Below are 22,889 nucleotides of genomic sequence, written 5' to 3'. Positions count from 1 at the left end.
CATTATGTAGTTTATTGGATGAATTAGGGTTCGCCATTGGTAAGTTTGTACTCATTATTAGTTCATAATTGTTTATCATACTAGTGATGCTACATGATGAAGGAATACCTAATTTTTCAATTGCATGTCTTCCAATAATATTGGTATATCTCACTGCCCAAAAACTATCTGATTAGGTCAATGAGGTGCTTCGAAACAGAAGAAGAAAGGGGTTTATGGAGCACTTTTTTGTCAGTTAAGAAAAAGAATTAATCCAGGATCTATTGACGATTGATAATATCTGTTAGACATTAGAGTAGATATTGTATTTATGGTATGATATTAGGGCTGACTAATATTAGAAATTGGAGTAGATATTGTATTATTGTATATATTTGGGCTGGCTAAGGTGCTGCTAACCAGATTTGACAGGATGGCAAATCTAGGTAGCTAGTGATATTGTAGATGGAAAGTAATACAATCCCGTGACCCATGCCTGACACCAATCGTCTGACCTATACTCTGATCCTGTAAAATAACAGACACATCACTTAAGATAATTAAACAAAGGTGTGCATGAGTAAGTGACTAACAAAAACAAGATCGCAAGGACAAACAAGAACAAGAACATGTTGTGAATTAATAGAAGGATAAATGGAAGCCTAGCCAATACCTTTAGTGTAGTGTGAGAACTATTAGTAGTGGTAATTGCTAGAAGGGAAAAGGAATCAATGAAATTGGACAAAAGGTTCTTATTGCCAGACATATGAGCAGAAGCACCTGAGTCAATAACCCCATGGTTCAGAGAGGAATGAGCGAGCACGCAACATAATTTACCAGTCTAGGCAACATGTGATGACTGTTTGTTGCGTGGAAATGGAGGTACTCTTTGTAATCAACACCCGTCAAGAGTAATCATTGAAGTGGCTACCCTTTAGCGAGCATAGGGATGCATGTGACTGGGAGTTAGATGTTTGGGCAACATTTGCATTATGAGGTCTCCCATGGAGGCTATAGCAACGATCCTGAGGATGACCAATTTTGTTTGTTACAATAAGTACATTAAGGACATTTCCAAGGGCCATTATGCCCTCCCCCCACCACAATTAGAACTCTGTCAAACCCGAACTGAAGCATCTGAAACAACATCGGTAGAAGTCACATTCTTAAAGGAGGCCCATTATAGACAAGAGAGAACATCATCGAGTGCAAGGACAGATAAGCCACCAAGAATTTGACCTTGAAGATGACGAAAAGCAAGCCAAAGATTATACAGGGCTAGGACCATGAAAAGCTTTCTCCCCCTTTTTCTCAGACTTCAGATGTGGAAGGCTAATATGTCAAAATTTTGGCAAATGACTCTGTGGCTAACATATGTAGCATCAACCACATCTTCCTGTTTTAGACTAACAAGAGTAATAATCACATCATAATAACTTAACTCGAATATCATTACTATATAATATAGCAGCCTTACCCCAGACATCAGAGCAAGTCTAAGGACTGATAAAGAGGAAGCAGTTTGGGATCAAGGGAATTCCGTGAAAAGCAAGCACAACTGAGTGTCAATCCTTGCCCAGGTAGGTCTCTGAGTCTCAGGAATATCAATACCTTGCTTAGTCAAGTGATCCAGACGCCCTTGTCCTTATACCAAAGACGACAAAGTTAATGACTTGGAAATTAAGGGCCCCTGCAATTTTCCATAGGTAATGCTAGAGTACCGCTGAAAATAGAAGGGCACCAGACTTCATTGAATATGAGACAGCCATGGCAGAAACTTGCGGAAAAAGGAAGGAGAGCAAATATGAGAAATGCAAGAGAGTGGAAAAAGAGAGCACATCTCAAGATTAGAGGAAGAGATCACAACGAGCATGATGAGGAAATCAATGGCAGGAAACAACAACAGACGCACCCTTACATGCCAGCAAAGCAAAACTTGGCGTAAAAGGAAGGAGAGCAAATATGAGAAATGCAAGAGAGTGGAAAAAGACGAGCACATCTCAAGATTAGAGGAAGAGATCACAACGGCATGATGAGGAAATCAATGGCATATGAGACAGCCATGGCATAAACTGGCGTAAAAGGAAGGAGAGCAATATGAGAAATGCAGAGAGTGGAAAAAGACGAACAATCTCAAGATTAGAGGAAGAGATCACAACGAGCATGATGAGGAAATCAATGCAGGAAACAACAACAGACGCACCCTTACATGCCAGCAAAGCAAACTGGACAGAAGGTGGACAGGTGACAGCTTCCATTTGTGGTGGGCGCTGACTTGTGTCGTCAATGAAGCTCCAGGCAGAGAAGAGTGGCCTGAGTAGGCTGAGGAGAAGAGTAATTGTGTTAGGTGTTTTAGGGTTTGAACAAAACAGGATGGGTTGGAATGAGACATAACCCTAAAAAATAAGAACCAATGGCTCTGGTACCATATGAGATAGAGAAACATACCAAGCTACCATTTTGTGTTACCGTCTGTCTTATTTATAATTGTAATTTTAAGGCAAAGGATTAATGAGTAATAATTATAAAAGATACATATCGATCTCCCTAATCATAATCTAGTCAGTCCTAATATCATACAATAAATGCAATAGCTACTCTAATTTCAATCATCATTTCCATGTGTTTACCAGACTACTCTTGTTTCTCTTACTGCTGCTATTGTTTTCATATAATTAGATTTTTTTTTTCAGTAGAAATGGGAATGGCTATATTTATATATATATATATATATATAATTGCTATCGACCCTTATATGGGAGTATCCTTCGCTGTACAGGTCTGGAGATTGATAATTTTTTGAAGTTTCATCTGAATTGATACAGCCACTTGAGAATTTCTTCAACCATGTCTTTGTGATGGTGGTATGTTAGCTTTGTTCCTAGACATGACATTTATAATACCCAGTTCAGTTGAAGTATTGTCTTATAGTAATTCTGGTTCTCGAAGTATGACAATTATTTTAATAGTCTTTCTAATGGAATAAGAGAAAGGGACTGAACAAAAGACTACTCAAGAAATAACACATTCCTACCAAGTTGAAGGCCATCAAAACTCAGCATTCAGTCTCTTACAATATAAGTAGTCTCAACCTGTGCATTACACTGTGATTCATTTTTTTTTTAATAATTTGTAGAGTTCAAAAAATAAAATACAGTCACATCAATAAATGTAAAGAAACAGTAAAATAACGGTGTTCACCTGTTTTTATTTTTATATAAATAGTGATGTCCTTTATTTGATTCTCTGTCTCTTTTGTCTGTTCCTTGACCCTTTTTTTTTTTTTAATCACGTATCTTAATTTGGTTCATTTTCTTTGTTGATCATATAAAACTGGAGTGATAAACTTGTAATAATCTCAATACTCGTATTCTTTCACTAGATTCAAATAAAATCGAGCCACTTTAAGCATTCGTTATTCTGAAATCTATTGCAGCCTTTGATATTTTTTTTGGTTGGATGATATGGTAAAATATTCCAGGAAATACATGAAAGATGTGCCCTAATTTCTACGCCATCATGCAGGATGATGATAAAATCAGAAGGAACAGGCTAGCTATGCTTAAGCAATTGCTGAACTTCCTAAAGGAATAGCGGATCTTACAGTTTTACCTGGATTTTAAGGATCTGCTAGAGATTATTTAATTTCATGAAAATAGAAGATAGAGAACTTTTGGAAGTTCCAGAAGCCATAGGAGAAGAGAATTGGTTTTCTTCTCTCTTTTTCCTGTTTTTTCTGTACAGATGGGCACCTACAGCTTTATTTTTGCAGGGAGGGAAAAGAAGGAAGACTTGGTCTTACAAATTTTTGTAGCATTTTATTTATCATGTGATTTATATGTTCTATTCTATTATTCGTTCATCAAATAATGTTGAAGTGTAATATTTTGAATGATGAATAATATGACATTTGACAATTTAGTAGATTGACTTCTCTACTATTCATCTCTGCTTCTCTACGGGGTACGTTTCTTAGATTTGTCAAATCAGTTTTACTTATTTTCAAGTTTAGTATTCACATTGTGTTCTTTTTTTTTTTAAATGTCATGTTAGAATCATTTAGATTTGATTTGAATAGCCCGCGGACCATGGAGTAATAAATCAGCAAAAGTCAGATTGACTATTAAGTCCTTTTTCTTTTTTTTTATTTTTTCTTTTTTCTTTTTTCGGAACTACATGGGATGTATTCTATGCATAATGCCACTTACAAATAACTTTATCGCGGTATAAAAGGAACATGCTAGCAACGAGGCCTATTGTGGTAAAAAGGGTTGACACTATAATTGAAGACCGTACTTGTATCAAGGGAACAAACATACAAGTATACATTCTAAGGTAACCAATAAAAAAAAAGGCAAAAGGATTTGAAGAATATTATTTCCCCTTTTTATTTTTGGAAGAGAGTTAGGCATTCTGCACTAAAAAGTTGGGCTAAACAATGTTTCAAGAGCAAAATTGTCTTTCCATTGGATTACTAGTCATGTCTGTTATCAATTGATGTGAAATCGCTGTGGGGTTCACTAATTTACTAATTTTCTAACGAAAGGTGATTTTGCCTTTGAAAAATTGTTAAGAGGATATAGTTCATATTCTTTGATTGGAATGTACAATGCTACTGAAAAAAAAAAGTAAGAGCTTGAAGAAACTTCTTGAAATTGTCTTCAAGTCTCGGATTTGAATGCTACATTAACGATACAATTGTTTCTTCTTCCTCTTGGTTGATGGTTCTCGTTGTCTTGTTAATTTATTGTTATTTAGTGATTATGATTTTTGGAATGTTGCTCCATGGTTCTGAATACTAAGAAATGATTGAATACCAAGCACAATCTTAGATATCCAAGTGTCATGACACGTTGACAAAAAAAAGTCAAGCAATAGGTCCACAATAGCACTTAACGGTCAACATTTTTTTATTCAACAAAAAGCGATTAAAGAATAAGGGGGCACATTGATTCAAAATCAAATTTTAGGACATTAGATGTGTCTTAATTATTTAAAAGCTTTAGACCATTTCTCATTTGCATATCAAAAATTTGAAATAAATTAAACAATCAGTTCTCAAGAGAGGTTGATTTCTCTCCACTACTCCTTCATTACAAAATTAAATTGTTCAAATTAAATATATGTTTAAAAATTATCAAACCTAATTTAACAGTCCAAGTCTACAAAGATCCCTCCTCTACTTTCCTCTGCAATGGAAGAAGGAAAGCCAATTCCTCAAAAAAAAAAATAACAATAATAAGTTGGGCTCCCTTAATAACCATATACTAAAAATTGAAGGCCCCAAGGTCGTAAATAGGGATCAAGTAATAGGAGTCAATACAAACATCCTGCATTGATGAGTTCCCACCTGTGTTGATAACGTAGCCAACAAAATTCTGCTCCAATGTCTTGTGCTTCAAAAATTAATTAACCACAAAAAAAAATTACTAAACTGCATATATCCAATTTACATATACCAACATTTTACTCCTCTGGTTGAAAGAAAATATAGAATGCTGTTAACTATTCATATTCTCTCGCTCGTCCAAATATAAGAGCTTTTTTAGAAAATTTTACATACTAATAAAAATTTTTTGATAAACATATATATTATGTTCTCTTTTTATCTTTATCTCTATTACCAATCCACTTTAGGCCAAAATAAGTGAGAGATAAGTTTACATTATGATCTAGCTTAATAAATACAAGGGGAGAATTTTCAAAAAAAATTTACTAATTGTTTATATTTTAAACCAATATTAACTAAGAAAAAGTACTTATTTTTTTGGGCTGCGGAGGAGTAATGATTAAGAATAATAGTTAAACATGTAGTTTGTATTATTAAACATAATAAATAATTATAGCTATTTCTAAGATTACGTACCCTTCCTATTAAATCAATCTATTTATCTTTAATTTTATTTATATATAATATAACTTACAATACAATTAATCAGGGTAGGCCTTTATGAAAAAGAAGAAATTAGTGTCATTAACTTTTTGCCAAGTATCCCCATATTGAACCCAGCACTACAAATAAACAAAAATGTCCTACCCATTTTTTACTCAAGCAGAGTATATATATTTTTATTATTAAATTCTTTAGTTACAATTTAAATATCTGATTTAACAATTAATAATCTTGCAGGTGCAGGATTTTTATCCAAGAGAAACGAAGTAAAGATATATAAATTTTTCTCTATTGCCATTGAGGAAAATAAAAATCGAGTAAATAATACATTATATTAAATGTATTGTTTTCTTTACATACAATAAATGTATGTTATCTATATTTTGTACTTAAAAATTTTTTTAAAATATAAGAAATATATGATTTTAAATAATATATGACAAATATATAATGTAATTTAAAAAAATTACAAAGCTAATATTTTTATTGAAAAACATATATAGAAATATTAAAAAATGAGTCCTGATTTTTCATATTTAATTTGAGGATAATAAATAAAAACGCAGGGAAAAGTTGAATTCAAAGTTTAGAAATATTATTATAGATAAAATTGTAATCCTGTGGTAAAATAAGAAAGAGGTGGGTTACCAACCAGATTAATTTGAATCAAAAGACCTACAATGTTAGGACAAAGAAGAAAAATGAAGAGAGGAAAACAAACACGCACACAACCATGTATGTACTCCCTCTATCCTTATATATAAAATTTTTAAAATATTTTTTATTTTAAATATAAGTAGGTTGTTTAGTATATTTTTTTAATGAATGGACCATGATACCCTTATTAAAATTAAAAGAAAAAAAAAGATTAAGTACTCACATCAATTCACTTTAAAAAAGAGAAATTAATTTTTATTTATAATAATTAAAAACAAAAATAAAGTGTTGCTATGTTTTAACTAGATAATTAAATTTTATTAATTTATATGTGATTAAAATATTTTTATATAATGACGGCGGAGTTATTTTTACCTGCCAAACATCCCTGGTTGAACGTGTGGTATTTGGAGGAAGTCCAATGTCATCCCAGTGAGCAGTGGTTATAGCAGCGTTCCAATAATTTGTGCGGTTTATTAGCATGACGCGACTACTCTATTCCCAGACAATGGCCTGCCCATACCTGTAGGGTGCAAATATAATTTACATAATTCAATTAAATTGGATGGAATAATTAAATTGATAATATAATATTAAATAAAATAATATTAAATATATATATATATAAAATAAATGAAAAAATCTATCTAGTTATAATATGTTAATAACATAATATAACATAGCTGTAATTTATATAAATATTAATAAATTAATTTTATATACTTGTCAATATATAAATGGATCTTTTGATTCCTTATCTGTATTTGTACACACAAAAAATGTGAGGTGATTCAAAAATATATGTATTTGTATCTACAATTATCAAGATTTTATTAAAAAAATGATCTCAAATCATATTCTATATGTAAATTATTCAAAAATAAAGGTGACTTTTAGTATTATCTAATTTTTAATTTTTTTAGCTTTTTAAACTTTTTTTAATATTATGTTTAAAACCGTTTGGTTTTCTAAAAACTGCTTTAGCTTTTGGCTCAATTCCATTCCAATCTAGCTTAATTATGAAATGATTTTTTGATCTAAATCGAGATGTCAAACAGCTTTGGTCAATGGTCCGATATCCGATTAGGTCCAGTTTTTTAAATCATTATTTTCACATGTCTAAAAAAGTTAGTTTTTTTATATCATAAAAAAATAAGATGTACTTTTATTTTTATCCTTAATTTTAAGTATTGATACAACTAGATTAAATACCTTTACACTAATCAAGAAAAGGTAAAATTGAAAAAAAGTTTAATTATTACAAAGTGTAATATATTTTGGATCAAAATTTACTTTAGAAGATGCCCGATGGAAGGAATCTTTCTCAAACTCCATTCAATTCAAGTTTAAAAAAAAATTAATCCACAAAATCAATTGTTTCTTAGGAGAGGAGCTGATGAATAAAATAAATGCTTGTACCACACAGTTATGTTAAAAAAAAGGAAAGAAAAGGGTAATTAATTAAAGCACACCTGAAGAGCACCCTCGCTCCTAACGTTTTCTACCTTGGACACCAGGGAAGCGACAAAGGCCAAAATAATATCCATGAGCCACAAATATGATCGTTCATTTTTTAGGGGTGTAAGAACGAAATAACAACAATGCTATAATGGCTGTAGTTAGATGGGATATGTGGGTGTGTTTGAAAGGGTGGCATTATTGTTAAATAGGTATACGCCTTTAATCCTATTTATAAATCACTTCTAACAGTTTTTACTAAAACCAAAAAAAATTTTTAAACCTTATTAAATTTATCTTAAAATTTAACAAATTTTTACCTTTGTTCCTAATAAATATTCTTAAATTTCATTACGGTGTCCTTTTATACCAGTATTCTTAAATCTCATTAAGAGCAAAAATGTAAAGAGAAGTCCTAAAAATTAACAAGTACCGGAGAATATAAAAAATTAAATCTTTTCTGTCTCTCTTCTCTAAAAATAGGACCAAAGGAATATTGTGTGTTTTATATATGAGGTCATACTATGTAAACAGGTGTGTAAATCATCTTTAATTCTTAATATAATATCAATATTATTTCAAGTCATATTTGTTTTTGAACCCCAAAATTGACAGGTATCAAAGCAAGGGCCGTGGCCATCTTTGAGCCATGAAAGGCCATCGCCTAGAGCCTCACATGAGCTGTAGGCCCCATTTAAGTTATAGGATTGAATTTTACTTTGCAAAACATATAATAGTATAAAATTTAAAAATAAATTATAGGAAATATGACTTTATTTCTTCACAAAATGGCTATATATTTAAAAAGTATAAATTTAATGATAAACATATAAATATATTTTAATAAAAATTTTAGTTATAAAATTACGTATTTGTTGCAAGATTTTTTGGTATTGAATATTAGTGATGGTATCAATAATAATTGCCATCATTTAAATGAGTCTTTAATTAATTTTAAAATTATCTAAATTCTATCAAATATAAACTATTTTATAATATAAATTGAAGTAGTGAAGATTGAAATTTTAACAAACTAAAGTAAAGCAAGAGCAATTTTAAGGAGGGGCAAATGTCAATTTTTATAAGGGGGCAAGAGAAAATTTTCCTTTATCAAACTAAGAGAAGTTCACGGTTTGTAGTGGGGGCAGTTGCCCCCAATGCTTAACGTAGATCCATCTTTGGTGTAGCATGTAAGCAGGTCAAAGAATCAACAAGCTAAGTATATTGACTAAGACTATGGAAAAAGAGGTACAAAAAAGTTTCTAAGCAAGTTGGGACCATTGATATATTTGACCCTCCAACTTGAGGGCAGTGTAAGAAATAAATAAAATAGTGTTTAATGTTAGTTATCTTTAAATGTTGGTGGTATCTGAAATGGTGGCATATGTTAGGATTGTTAAAATTGGCCTACATATGTCTCTCTCTCTCCTCTATATATATATATAAAGAGAGAGAGAGATGTGTGTCTCTCTCTATATATATAGAGAGAGAGGCTATGAAACAAGTGTGAATCATTTTATAATTGATAAGATCAGTATTTTTTTTTTTCATTTATATTTGTTTTTGGGTCCTGGAGTTTTTATAGGGTTAAATTTGTTTTCATTCGCCATGAAATAAAAGATGGCTTATAATGTCGTCCCTTGAGGCTAAAATTGGCGGTAGTGTTGCCTCAATATTAAATTTATGTTATTTTAACAATTGATAGTGAGGGAAACATTGATGAATATATATATATATATATATATTATATCCTATTTGTAATTCAAAATGGGCTTCCTATTCAACAACAAGAATGTTTGTTACTGGCTAAGTGCTAAAGCTTGGTGATAGTCTACTATTTTGAACTGTTGAAATTTTAGGATATTCTATTTTAAAAAAAATTTGCTAAATTTTTTTTAATCTTTATAAATTTAAGAACAAATGTAAATATTTTTATATATTTTCGTGAGTTATTTGTTATTTCAAATACAAGGAATGTTTTTCTGTGTTGTAATAAAAAATAAAAAATATTTTTTAAAAAAAGACACACAACATTAGTTTTTTTTAAAAAAAATAATGTGAAAAGTTAACTTTTCACGTCAGTTATATAACCCAGCGATGATGTGGCTCAAACTTAGATCTACGTTGGATGACTTAGGCACTGAGTTTGAGATTTTTAAAAGAAAGATTAAGTTGTAGATTCTGAGTTAGTAACTCTGTCAAACTATAATGATGAAATAATTAATTTTTTCTAATATAAAATTTGAACTGATTTAAACACAAGCAGTTTTAGCTCGAAAAAGAAACTTACAAAAACATACCTTGATTAATTGCAATAACCTCAGCGTTGCCTATGATTTGTTTTGTGGTGTCATCCATATTGCCCAGATCGTTTCCCAAAATAAGAGGAGCCTGCATAATTATCCCTTTAATTTGTAAGCATAAAATTAATATATTAAATCACTATGATGGCTAATATAATTTTTTTTCTAAAGAATAATAATATATACTTTCTTTTTTTACAAAATGACTAATTTTGAAATTTTCATATTCTACCAAATATATATATATATACATATACCTTCATGAGTGCCCACAAACTGAAGTGAATAATGTATTCATCAGTTGTCATTCCTCCGTTTCCTACTTCAAGCATGTCCGGGTCTGCAAAATAGGCCAATCACTAAATACAAATTATAACTAGAAATTATTTTAATATCAACAAATTTGATTTGTATGTGATTCTATCCAAATTAACAATCCTATATACTCTCTCTAATATTATTTATAAAGTAAAAAAAAGAAGATTCCTTTTGTCTCCATTTGCCCTCCATTAAATTCTAGAGAGGAAAAAAAAAATGTTATTAAAAGAGGGTTAAAGTTAAAAAATTCTTAAATTTTTATACAAAGTTAATGAGTTTTAAAATTTTTTTTGGTTTTAATAAAACATATTAGAAGTTATTTATAAATAAGTTCAAAGAAATATATATAATCAATATCTAAAAATAATATTGAACCTCAACTAATTCTAATTGAATTGATTTAATTAATATATATTGCATACTTTGATTAGACAAAGCCATAGTATATCATCCTGTCCAGTTAAAATTAATAAATCATTAAATCAGTGTTTTAACCGATTTAATAAAATAATTTATTTATAATTGATTCAGTTATGATTCAATTATGATTTTAACCATTAACTATTGAATCAATGTTTTGACAATACTCTAGAAAAAGGCAAATAGCACACCACTTTAACCAATTTTTGATTTGACTTGAATTAATTTAAGAGGTATTAGCGAATATAAACACTTTCCATATGACTGGATGGTCTAAATTTTAATTAATTTATTTTTTTAACTTTCAATCATCCAACATTAACAGTTAATATGAAAATTTAATTAAAAAAAATATCAAGCTCATCCAAGAATTTCATGAGACATATAGAAGAAGCAAACCATTCCATCCACCAGGCCCTGCATATTCTGCATATACTTCGTTGTAATCTGCCCTTGTAATCATTCTGTCACACAAGAAATAAAATAAATATTTTTATCTTTTTTTATTTTATATATTTATATAAATAAAATAAATTTGATGATATATATATATATATATATATAATGTACACCTGTCCCAGTTGTCAGTGATATCATTGCTCGTTCTCCAACTGTTTCCTATTTTTGGAGCCCATAGAGCTGGGTCCATGTCACCCCTATTTAATAATAACTATTAATCAGCAATTACTAATAAAAAAATACTCTGAAATAGAGAAGATAACTTAACCTTTAACATCTAAAATACAATTAGAACTATTTCTCAACCCAAAGAAATATGAAACATTTGTGTGCTAGGTACAACATTTTTGCATAAATGTCATAATTGAGCGTTCTATATATTCCTAAATTTTCAACAAATGAAAAAGTGTGATGCATTTTTATGGTTATATTTTTAAGATATAAAATTCTAAATTTTATATTGACAATAATGAATTAAAATTTAATTATCTAGCTTATTGTATTATTATTATTATGAAAACTTGTTGACTATGATATTTTAAATTTATATAATAATTATGATAAAAAAAAGGCTAAAGTGTACCTTAATTTTATAAAATGTATTTTCAATCATCTAATTATAACATAGTTAATTTTATCAACAAAAAAATTTCATACATTGAACTTTTAAATGTTAATAAGGCATTCTCAAATATTAAACAATGATTAACATAAAAAAAATCATTTGAAACTAATTATATTAAAGTTGGAGAACTAAAAAGATATTTTATAAAATTTAGGAATCAAACTAAATCTATTTAAAGTTAGAAGGCCAAAATAATACTCCATCCATTTTAAATTATAAAACATTTTTGGAAAAAGATTCAACATCTCAAAATATAAGACATTTTGATAAAAATAAGGTTCATTAATGATAGTTTTCCAATATTACTCTTTCTATATATTCTTTCCCTTCAATATTCTTTCATTAATAGAGTATTAAATAAAGGGTATTTTTTAAATTTATATTTCTGTCTTGAAAAAATAAAGTTATAAAGTGTATTTAATAAATTTTATTGGCATGTGAGATTATATCTAAAAATATCTTATAATTTAGGATGGAGGAAATAATACACTTTAGCCTAAAAAATATACTGCATGTTTGTTTTTTTATTGAATAAATAAATTAAATAATTGCAAAGGAAGGAAGAAGATATTTACCATTCACATAACGAAAAGAAGATTGGACGACCTGACTTCATTAAAGCTTTGGACATTATTGGAAACCTACAAGGGAGACATATAAACAAAGATAATAATGTGTTGATATATAATATCAAAATTAAAAGTATATCCTTTTAAATATTTTATTTGAATAACGTAATTACTAATATAAAAATAACTTACATTTGAATTAAATTAAACTCAAATACAAATTTACAGCTATTGATGTTTTCTAGTTATTTCTCAACCTGACTGTTGGCTTCGATCCATCATGATTACAGTTGTCATACTTCAGATAATCTACTCCCTGCAAAGTTATATATATATATATATATAAAGCGTTCTTCTTGTAAAATTGACATATAATTGAAAACGATAATATTGTAACGGAAGTCTACTATATATATAATCATATATATAGTCATATTATTATAATATGACTATATAATCACATATATAATCATATTATATATTTATACATTCTAAATAATATGGTATATTTTAAAGGGCTAGTAACTGAGGTCAAGTCCAATAAATCAAACTAAATAAACCTAAAAAATTTAAAACTAAACTTAAAAAAAAAATATTTTTAATGTTTGCGTTTATTTGAGTTTAGGCCAAATACAATCACCTTTGGGCTTGGGAAAATACCCAAATGACAATTTATTTTAAAAATATATATTAAATATTAATCAATTTTTTATCTTAGTTTATTTTATATTAAGAAACTGTATATTTCAATGCATTATTATATATAGTTTCTTAAAAAATTAAAAATAGAAATATTCTTTAAGTTTCAGTTTATTTTTAATCTATAAAATATCTTTAAATAATATTTAAAATTTATTTTAATCTTGATTTTTAACTTTAAAACCCAATTTTTCTTAAAAACAATCATTATTTTACATTTTAAGTATCCCGAAAGGTTTATTTGATATTTTTTTGATTCAATAAAAGAAATTAATTTCAAGATAAAAATTAAATTTTTTAAAAAAATTAAAAAATTAACAATTCAAATATTTAAGTCAATCCAAATTAGTCCAAAACTTAAAAGTGTTAGAGTTACACTTGGTTATAAGAACTTTTTTATATATTCAAGTTTATTTAAGCTAACTAGCACAAATTAAGCTCACCCCACCCAAATTATCAACTCTACAAATAGACATGTTGCAATAAAATTGAGTATTAATCATACCCATGAAGCAAATGTGATTGCATCTTGTTCCTCATGACCAAGTGAACCAGGCATAATATTCCCACAAGTAAAATAACTGTAAGATTAAAAAAAAAGAAGTGAAGTTTGTCACAAGAAGCACAATGTATAATAATAGTAATAATAATAATAATAATATCTAATACACTTATACCAAATAAAAAATAATATATAATACCCTGCAGATGAATATATGCCAAGCTTGAGTCCCTTGCTGTGAACATAGTCTGCAAGTGCTTTTATTCCAGAAGGAAATTTTGTCTTGTGGGCTTGCAAATTACCCTAATTTCATAATGATTCATGTTTAATTAGAAGATTCAGCAGTTAATTGGCAAAAACAAAATTCAGAAGGATCGAGTAAGATGAATAATTAAACTTAATTAACAATCATATCATAGTAAGTACCTCGTAGGTGCGGTACGGTTCGCCCCAACAATCGTCTAAACAAAACAATTCATGATAGTTTTGGGTCAGTTTCATAAATAATTATAAAGGGAGGGATTAGTATAGTTTTGCTAGTAAGAAGAAACATTAATTCCATAAAAAGAGTGCACTGAAAAAAAAAATTTATAAAAAGAGAATTTTTATAATTAATCACATTAACTAAACTTCAAAAACTAAAAAATTGAAAAAGATCAATGTTGCTGGTGTTTCTTTTCAAAGTTGTTAATATGCTTCTAAAAAAATGAATATCATCTCTCATTAAATGGAATTTATTAAATTCAATTATATATATATATATATATCTATATAATATTGAAACAAAATAAAATAGAATAAAAATAAAACGTGGGGACACAAACCTATGTTCACATATTGATATCCAAGTTTAGCAAGTCCAGTAGAAATCAGCGCATCGGCTTTCACGGCAGAGGTAAAAAAACAAAAAAAACAAAAAAAAAAAAAATCAAATGAGTCATTTATATTTTGTTTGAAGTACAAATTTTCCATATCCTTAAATCCAAATGTCAGCTCGGTCCAATACTAAATGATAAAGGAGAATGAAGCCCTCTTAAGAGAATTTATCATAATAAGGTTTCATTAATTCTATACTGGATATTGTCCGGTAAAAACATGTATATATTATTGTGAAAAACTAAATCTTAACTTATTAAATTTTTAAGGAAATTCTAATAAAAATATTAGTTGAGGTTTAACTTTTAATAACAATATATATATGTTTTTATGACAATATATTCAATACAAAATTGATATGCCTTTATTACGATAAATTCTCTTGAGAGGACTTTAAATGTCATTCTCCCAAATAATAATGGATGGATAGGATAAATTTTTTAAATGCAAAATTAAATTTAAAAATAATTGAAGATATATCAATGGTAGATTTGATTTTATTTTCAAAAATATTTTTAATGATTGAAAAAGACTCATTTGGACAGTGTTTTGGATTTAAATGTTTTTAAATAAAATTAAGTTTAAAAATTATTGAAGAGAAATCAAGGGTGGGTTTGATTTTATTTTCAATAAATATTTTTAAAGGTAAAAAAAAAACTCATTTGGATAGTGTTTTGGATTTAAATGCTTTTAAACATAAAATTAAGTTTGAAAATTATTGAAGCGATATCAAGGTGGGTTTGATTTTATTTTCAAAAAAATATTTTTAAAGATTAAAAAAACTCATTTGGATAGTGTTTTCGATGTAAATGTTTTTAAATATTTCCTTAGTTCAAAAATATAAGATATTTTTAACTGAATTTCACCTCCTAATAAATTAGTTATCTACTTTTAAAGTAACCCTATCTTTTCATACTTATGTCTATTAAACATCCTATAATAAATATAAAGTTATCATCAATTGAAATACTTTAAAAAAAGGCAATAACTACATCTTGAGAGACTAAAAAGTCTTACATTTTGAATATTTAACTCCTCAAAAAATACCTTACATTTTTGAACAGAGGGAGTATAAAATTAAATTTAAATTTTTTGAAGAGATATCAAGGGGATCCAAATCAAGGGTGGGTTTGATTTTATTTTCAAAAAATATTTTTAAAAATTATTTTAAAAAAACCTCCTAGGGATAATGTTTCGGTTTTAAATGTTTTTCAAACTATTATCATTTTTTTATTTTTAAAATTAAAAACATCTCACACCATTCTTCCTTTAATTTTCAAAGCATATATCACATTTAATTATTAGGAACTATATGATCAATCATTGTCATCAGCTCCCGCCACTACTATTGGTTGATTTTTTTTAAACTCAAACTGTTTATAGATTGAAATAATGGGACAATTATATTGAAGTCCCACATAAAAAAATTAATTACTATAAGGTTTATTAATAACTAAATTAAACTGTATTGATAACACAATTAGTTGTCAATGCAGTTTAATTCAATTGTTAATGGACCTTACAGTAATTAATTCCCACCTAACTGTAATTCTCCCTAAAATAATCAAATCTATTTTTATTTTAAAAATAATTTTAAAAGCTATAGTACAAAACAATATTTAAAAAAAAATTGAAACACAAGCAAACAAGCCTTTTACTTTACTGTCGTTTTGTGACTGAGATAGAGACCTAAAATTTAATTTTTGTCATGCTATCAAATACACAATATTTTTTGTGATAAAAAATACGGAATATTTTACATTTTAAATGCTATAAGAGATTACTAACTTGAACATATTACTTAGAAAACATTAATTTAGTAAGTTTCAAATACTGAATTACCTGCATTTCGTATGATTGTCTCGTTGATGTTACACCAATAATGGTTCCAACTATTCCACCTTTAAAAAATAAAAAAAATAGTAAAGAGCAGTCAATATATATATATATATATATATTATTGACCCTCTTTACAATGAATTTTAAAATTGAGAAACTAATTAAGATAAAAGCAGAATATGGCAACCAAAAAAGAAAGAAAGAGAGAAGATATAATATAAATTTCAAAATATGTTATATACAGATATCTTTTATTTTTTTGGGTATGAATATACAGACAAGTATGTTTTAAATTATACATTCAGTAAAATTTTATAAAATTGAAGAGAAACTAGTATATTTCTTCTAGTATTTATATATGACCCTAGCTATATGTATGTTTAGAGAACAATTTTTTTAAAAAATTTAATGTTAAATAAAAAGAAAAACTTTAATCAATAATCCATTTTAAGCTGGACGAATCAATTAATTTACTCCAATTGATTGAAGTAAAAATAAAAATATTAGCTTATTGTAAAACATTTGGTTTTGTAGTATATAAAACATTGCAAATTCAGATTCTTTAATTTACCGAAAGGTAATGCAAAAGTGTTTATTATTTACCAAATGATCACATTTGTATTAATTAAATACTACTTTATATTGATTCAGTTCTTAACGATATTATGGTTTATGGTTTATTCAGTTATTAAGTCTAAATCTTGTTTAACTCTAAAAGATTTTCAAAAATAATTTCTAAAAATAAAAAAATGAAAACAAAATCAAAAAAGCATGACAAATTGTGATTGGTTCCCAATATATATACTACGGACGATTTATTGGTACGTACATATATAGGAGTCCATAGAAGTTTAAGCTAATGCCATTATATTAAAGGAAAAGAATAACATTAGAAAAAATAATCTGAAAATAAAATTTAAAAACTCATTTAGATAAATGTTTTACATTAAATTGTTTTATTTGTTATTTTGGAAATATTTTAAACTTGTTTTCATTTTTTTTTGTTTTCAAAACATACATTTAAGTATAGTTAGTTTGACCAATTTATATCATAAACCATCATCATAAATTGCCTGCAGCCATTATTATAGCCTTTTTTTAATTTTAAAATTATTTCTGAATTAACATAACCAGACATCTTTTTTTTTTGTTTTGAAAAACGAAACTAAAAACTGTATTACAAAATAATTTACAAACAAGGCCTTAGATTCCACATATTATACAAAACTATAGCTTTAGGGTTAATTGGTTTCAGTTTTTAAAAATTGTTTTTTTAAAAAAATTTAAAAAAAATTAAAAAACATGTTTGGTTCAATGTTTTGGATTTAATTATTTTCAAAACTATTCTTTTTTTTGTTTTTTAGAAAATGGAAATATCTTAAAATTGTTTTCATTTTGTTTTTCTTGTCTTTAAAATATACATTTTATTATTGAAAAAATATAGTTAACTTAACCAATTTCTATTATAAACTATCACCCCTACAGTTATCACTATCAACCTATTTTTTAATTATAAAAATTTTTTTAATTAAAAAACTAAACAAATTTTCATTTTATTTTGTTTTAAAAAATAATTTTAAAATATGTATCACAATTTTTTTTAAAAAAAAGAACTAAAACTAAACAATCCCTTATTTAATTTCAAGATGTGAATGAAAAAAAATAACGAAGGCAGAGCGTACCCCATAGGAGGCGTCAAGCCAAGGCCATTGTGAATAAGACGCTTTCTCTGTTGGTTCTTCTTTTCATAGTAACAATGGCTTCTCAATCTTAATGAAGCATCACTTTCACTAATAACCCCACACAAAATCAACATCAACACAGCAATCGTCCTCATTTTCATCTTCTTGTTTCTTTTCTTCCCCTTTAATTTCTACGTACCTATGCTTGATGATATGTACTTATATATATATATATATATATATTAGATAATTAATTTATTTTTACTTAAATATCCATACATAAATACCGAGTAGAATCATTCAAGTTTATTTTAAAATAAAATAAATTAAATATTTAAGGAGGAGATTTTTAGATTCTTTGCAGGGAGGATATGATTTAATTTATGCTTTTTTTTTCTTATGATATTGTGAAAACATAATCTAAATAAAGATTAACATTTGATTCGATAAAAATTAAAGCTTTTCAATAATTTTTCAATCATTTATTTATTTTCCATTTTTTATTTTTAAAGATTGAGTTATCTTAATTACTTTTCAACTTTTTTTTATTGTCCTCCTAAATATTGCATTTCATTATCTATTATTTTTTGTATTTATCTCCCTTCACTAAAAGGTACCTTCCAAAAAAATGTTTATCTAACTTAGTCGAGAATATTTAAAATTCAAAGTTAAAATTCATGCGTCGTCAATTAACTTGCTATTATCACGCCAAAAAAAAAAATTAACTTGCTATTAAAAGAAAGATGTAGTGGATTTTGAAAATAAAACATTATATTATTACAATAAAAGAGATTTATTCACCCGATTTTTTTTTCACACATTTCTTTCCAAAAATTGATTTTAAGTGAATATTCAGAATGTACTATTATGTTTCCTGAACATAGGGAAAAAATCTATATCAATGAGCAAAGCGTATCTAGCTTCAAGAATCCAAATCTTTGACATTTAGCATATCCAATATCTTTTCAAAAAGAAATTAAATTAATATTTGAAATTTAAATATAAATCAAGTAAAATAAAAAAAGATAATAAGATATTTAAAATTAGTTTTAATCAATTTCCAGAATTTAAAATTTTTTTGGGCATTTTTAGAATGTGTATACAAATTTTTATATATCCCTAAAAGTCGTTAAGTCAGGTCACAGAGCCCTTAAAAAGACTTAAATAAAAACCATTAAAATTCAGATTTTGAAACAAAGTAAATAAATAATCGTAAGTGCCTTCATTGTGACCATCCGATTTAACCCAACACGTACTCAAGAATGACACGCACTCAAGAAAACTTCAAAATTATCCAAGAAGATCAAAGTTAACGTTAAGATATTTAATCATAACACTTGAAAAGTAAATTTAAAAGATAAAATAAAACTTGCATGGTTCAAACCTAGGTTCACATATTGGACGAGTTTAGCAAGTGTGGTAGAAAGTAGAAACAAAACGGCATTGGCAGCAAGGTCGTCAAATTCGATAGTGCAAGTAAACTCACTGTGAGAATGTAAATTCAAATTGGAATCATAAATTTGTAAGAATCTATATTTATTAATAAATAATCATTAAAAGTAAATGATTAAATTGTTAAAATATAAATATAACCATAATTTGATTTAAATATGCTTTAAATATAAATCATTGAAATTATATATTGATAGATTATCATAATCAACATAGAAATTTTAAAATTGGGCAACTTACTTTTGGTAATTCTTGTTTTCATCTCTCTGTTCTTTTTTTAAAAAAAGTGAATGTTATTTTTTACTTTTTGAGTTTTATTTTTTTTTTAAATTAGATCATATCACTTTTATAAACCAAATTCGCATTTAATTTGAGTATATAAATGAGTTGGCACGATTTTTTAACTTAAAGAATCAACTTAAAAATTCAACAACAATGATTAGCAGGCAAAAACCAAATGAGTCATTTATGGTCCTGTTTATTATTTGAGACTAGAAATAAGTAACTTATAAATAGGTTGGAAATTTATCAAAAAATTATTTTATAAAGATTTTATAAAAAATATTTTATTTTATATTTAATTACAATAATAAAAAAAATTATTAGTTACTTTTAGATTTTATAAAACAAATATTTTTTATAAAATTTCTAACTTATTAGTTATTTTTTATAATAAAAATGATTACTAGTTATTTTTAGATTTTATAGTATTTTTGTGGATTTTTTTTTCACAAACAAGATTTATTATTTAACTATTTTTAAAAATTTATGATATCTTAAATTATCTCTTCATTTTTATAATGTTTTCAGTATCTTCCGTTTTCATATTATTTTCAAAATCTATTTAAGGTAGCTTCTCAAAGAAAGGAGAAATCTAATTTTTGTTTTCAAATTCTGATTATTTTTAACTGATCTAATTCATACTTTCCTTTCCTTTCCTTTCTCGTGGCCTGGGAAGAGCTCTTGCTTTAGGGAGGAAAAAAAAATTGAAGACATGAAGAAGAGTGGTGCTCTGGTGATCGGAAAGAAGAGGAGGGGAGAGAATGAGGTGATGACGTGGAAGGCGCCGGAGGAAGGGTGGTGCAAAGTGAACGTCGATGGAGCTTGCACCACCTCGTGCGGCGTTCAGGTGGTGGCTTGCGGAGGACTCTTGAGAAACCACCAAGGAACCTTCCTACAAGGCTTCATGATGAAAACTTGCTCCACATTTGAATGCAATAACTGTACCCGCCACGCGACCAACCACGCGCGTGGTCTCGGCGATGCTCAACTCTGGGGCTGCCTCTTGGGGCTCAAGACCTCATGGGACTTCGGCGTCAGAAAGCTCGTCATCGAGACGACGGACCCCACGGCGGCGATCGTGGCGATGAATCATCCGGGAAGTCTGGAAGAAAGCTCGAAAAGGCCACAAGAGAGAGATTGGACGATGGTGAGTGAGATTCAGCAATTGTTGGAGAGAAGCTGGGAGGTGAGAGTTACAGTGGTGAATCGTGACTTCAATGTTGCGGCTCATGCATTGGCTCAAGCTGCACTGTCTTGCGCCTCTGGTTTCCAATGGCTTCACTCTTTGCCTCCTCATGTTCTTGAGGTCGTGCTTCGAGAAGCTTCATCAGGGAACAAAAAAGTCAGATAAAACAATTTACAAGAATAGTTTCCATATGTAATCGATCTAACGTGAGCTAGAGATTTGTTAGGGTTTTCATTTTTGACCTTTAGTTGTTAGGGTTTTCGCCTCTTTTGTTTAATTGATTTTATTCTTATAATATAATGCATATTTAATTTTATAAATTTTTTTTGTCTATTATCATTAATGTAAAAATTAATTTATATTTAATGATATTTAAATGTTATATTTTTATGAGACAGATTATAAATGATGTGGGCCACTTGATGTATCTAAAAATTTCTCTGTTTACTATACTCTAATTGAAACTTAAGAGATGAGCCGATCTCCTTGGTAGTTAATTAGATTCTGTTAGTATGTATGAGCCCCAGAAATATTGAATCTAAAAAAAAAAATAACTTTTTTAAATAATTATTTGGCTGAATTATACATAATCTCTGGAACTTTATGTTCAGATACTAAGATAGCTTCCTTAACTTTTGAAAATTTACAATAAACCTCCCTAAGCCAATACGTTACAGTTGCATGTATGAGAAATACAATGTTAAATACTTTTTTTAAAAAATCTTGGCAAAAAAGATTAAAAAAATAAACATAGTATATTAACAAACATAATATTGTACAAATATAATTAAAAAATATTTAATAATTAATATTTTAATCCTTATAATAACAAATCAACACAGCAATGCGGAAATTACTTTGTACAAGGCTGTTCCTCAGGATATATGAAAGAATGCTTGGCCGGAGGGAATATGTATCAGTGCTGCTATTATAGGAAGAAGCGACCAAACTTGGGAATAGCTGGGTGTCTGTAAGAAAGAGAACAATGCTCCTAGATAGTGTTTGGATGGATGGATTGGGATTTGATTTTAGATTCCAGATCTTGCATTTCAAATCTTACATTTAAAATTTATTTAATCAAAATCTTTTCTTTTAGGTGATTTTTTTTTTAAAAAATTCAAATGAAGAAAAGAAATGAGTTGAGATTCAGAATAAAAATGAAAATTAAAAGTAATGAGTTTACTTATATTTTTCAACCGATGATAGATAATAAAACAGAGGTATCAATAGTAAAAATATAAAGAGTATATGAGAGAAGAAGTTTCAAGTGCCTGCTAGAATTTTAAATGATATAGGGAAATTTGAAATTACAAAATAAATGTAATAAGAGATGGATTTGAATTTGATTCAAAACTAAATTCATAAATTTTTATATATTCAAATAAGGAATTTGATCTAAATTCAAATCATCAAACATTATGTTAGTGAAGCTATTGCTCTCGAAGCAATTATTCACGCGCTCAATCAATTTTGGATTAGAGGCTTAGGAATGTTGAGGATCATTTCTGCCCAAACTTCACTCCTATTTTGTCTGTAATTTGTCTTTACTTTTTTTTAATATATTGATCCCATTTTCATTTAAAACAAAAAAAGGCTGAGAGTGTCCAAAACCATGCATGATATTTAAACATTGAGTTAATCTATGAGTTCCAAACACAGCTTCATCCATATTTGACGTTGCCTTCTTGTG

General features: G+C 27.7%; 1 protein-coding gene and 1 pseudogene across 1 annotated transcript; one reads left to right on the top strand and one right to left on the bottom strand.

The window, feature by feature from the left end:
- The window catches only part of LOC129289924 (alpha-galactosidase-like), a 21,654-nt pseudogene extending 3,220 nt beyond the window's left edge, over nt 1–18,434 (bottom strand).
- Nucleotides 18,435–20,725: 2,291 nt separating this feature from the next.
- LOC129289923 (uncharacterized) lies at nt 20,726–21,364 on the top strand. Its single transcript, XM_054926670.1, has one exon. It carries the CDS (start codon nt 20,726–20,728, stop codon nt 21,362–21,364), a length of 639 nt encoding a protein of 212 aa, XP_054782645.1.
- Nucleotides 21,365–22,889: the final 1,525 nt, after the last annotated feature.

The sequence above is a fragment of the Prosopis cineraria genome, unplaced genomic scaffold (genome assembly GCF_029017545.1).
Source record: "Prosopis cineraria cultivar Desert tree isolate PC_DT_omini unplaced genomic scaffold, ASM2901754v1 PC13, whole genome shotgun sequence".
Classification (NCBI taxonomy): domain Eukaryota; kingdom Viridiplantae; phylum Streptophyta; class Magnoliopsida; order Fabales; family Fabaceae; genus Prosopis; species Prosopis cineraria.
This window is presented reverse-complemented; position numbering and strand designations above follow the sequence as displayed.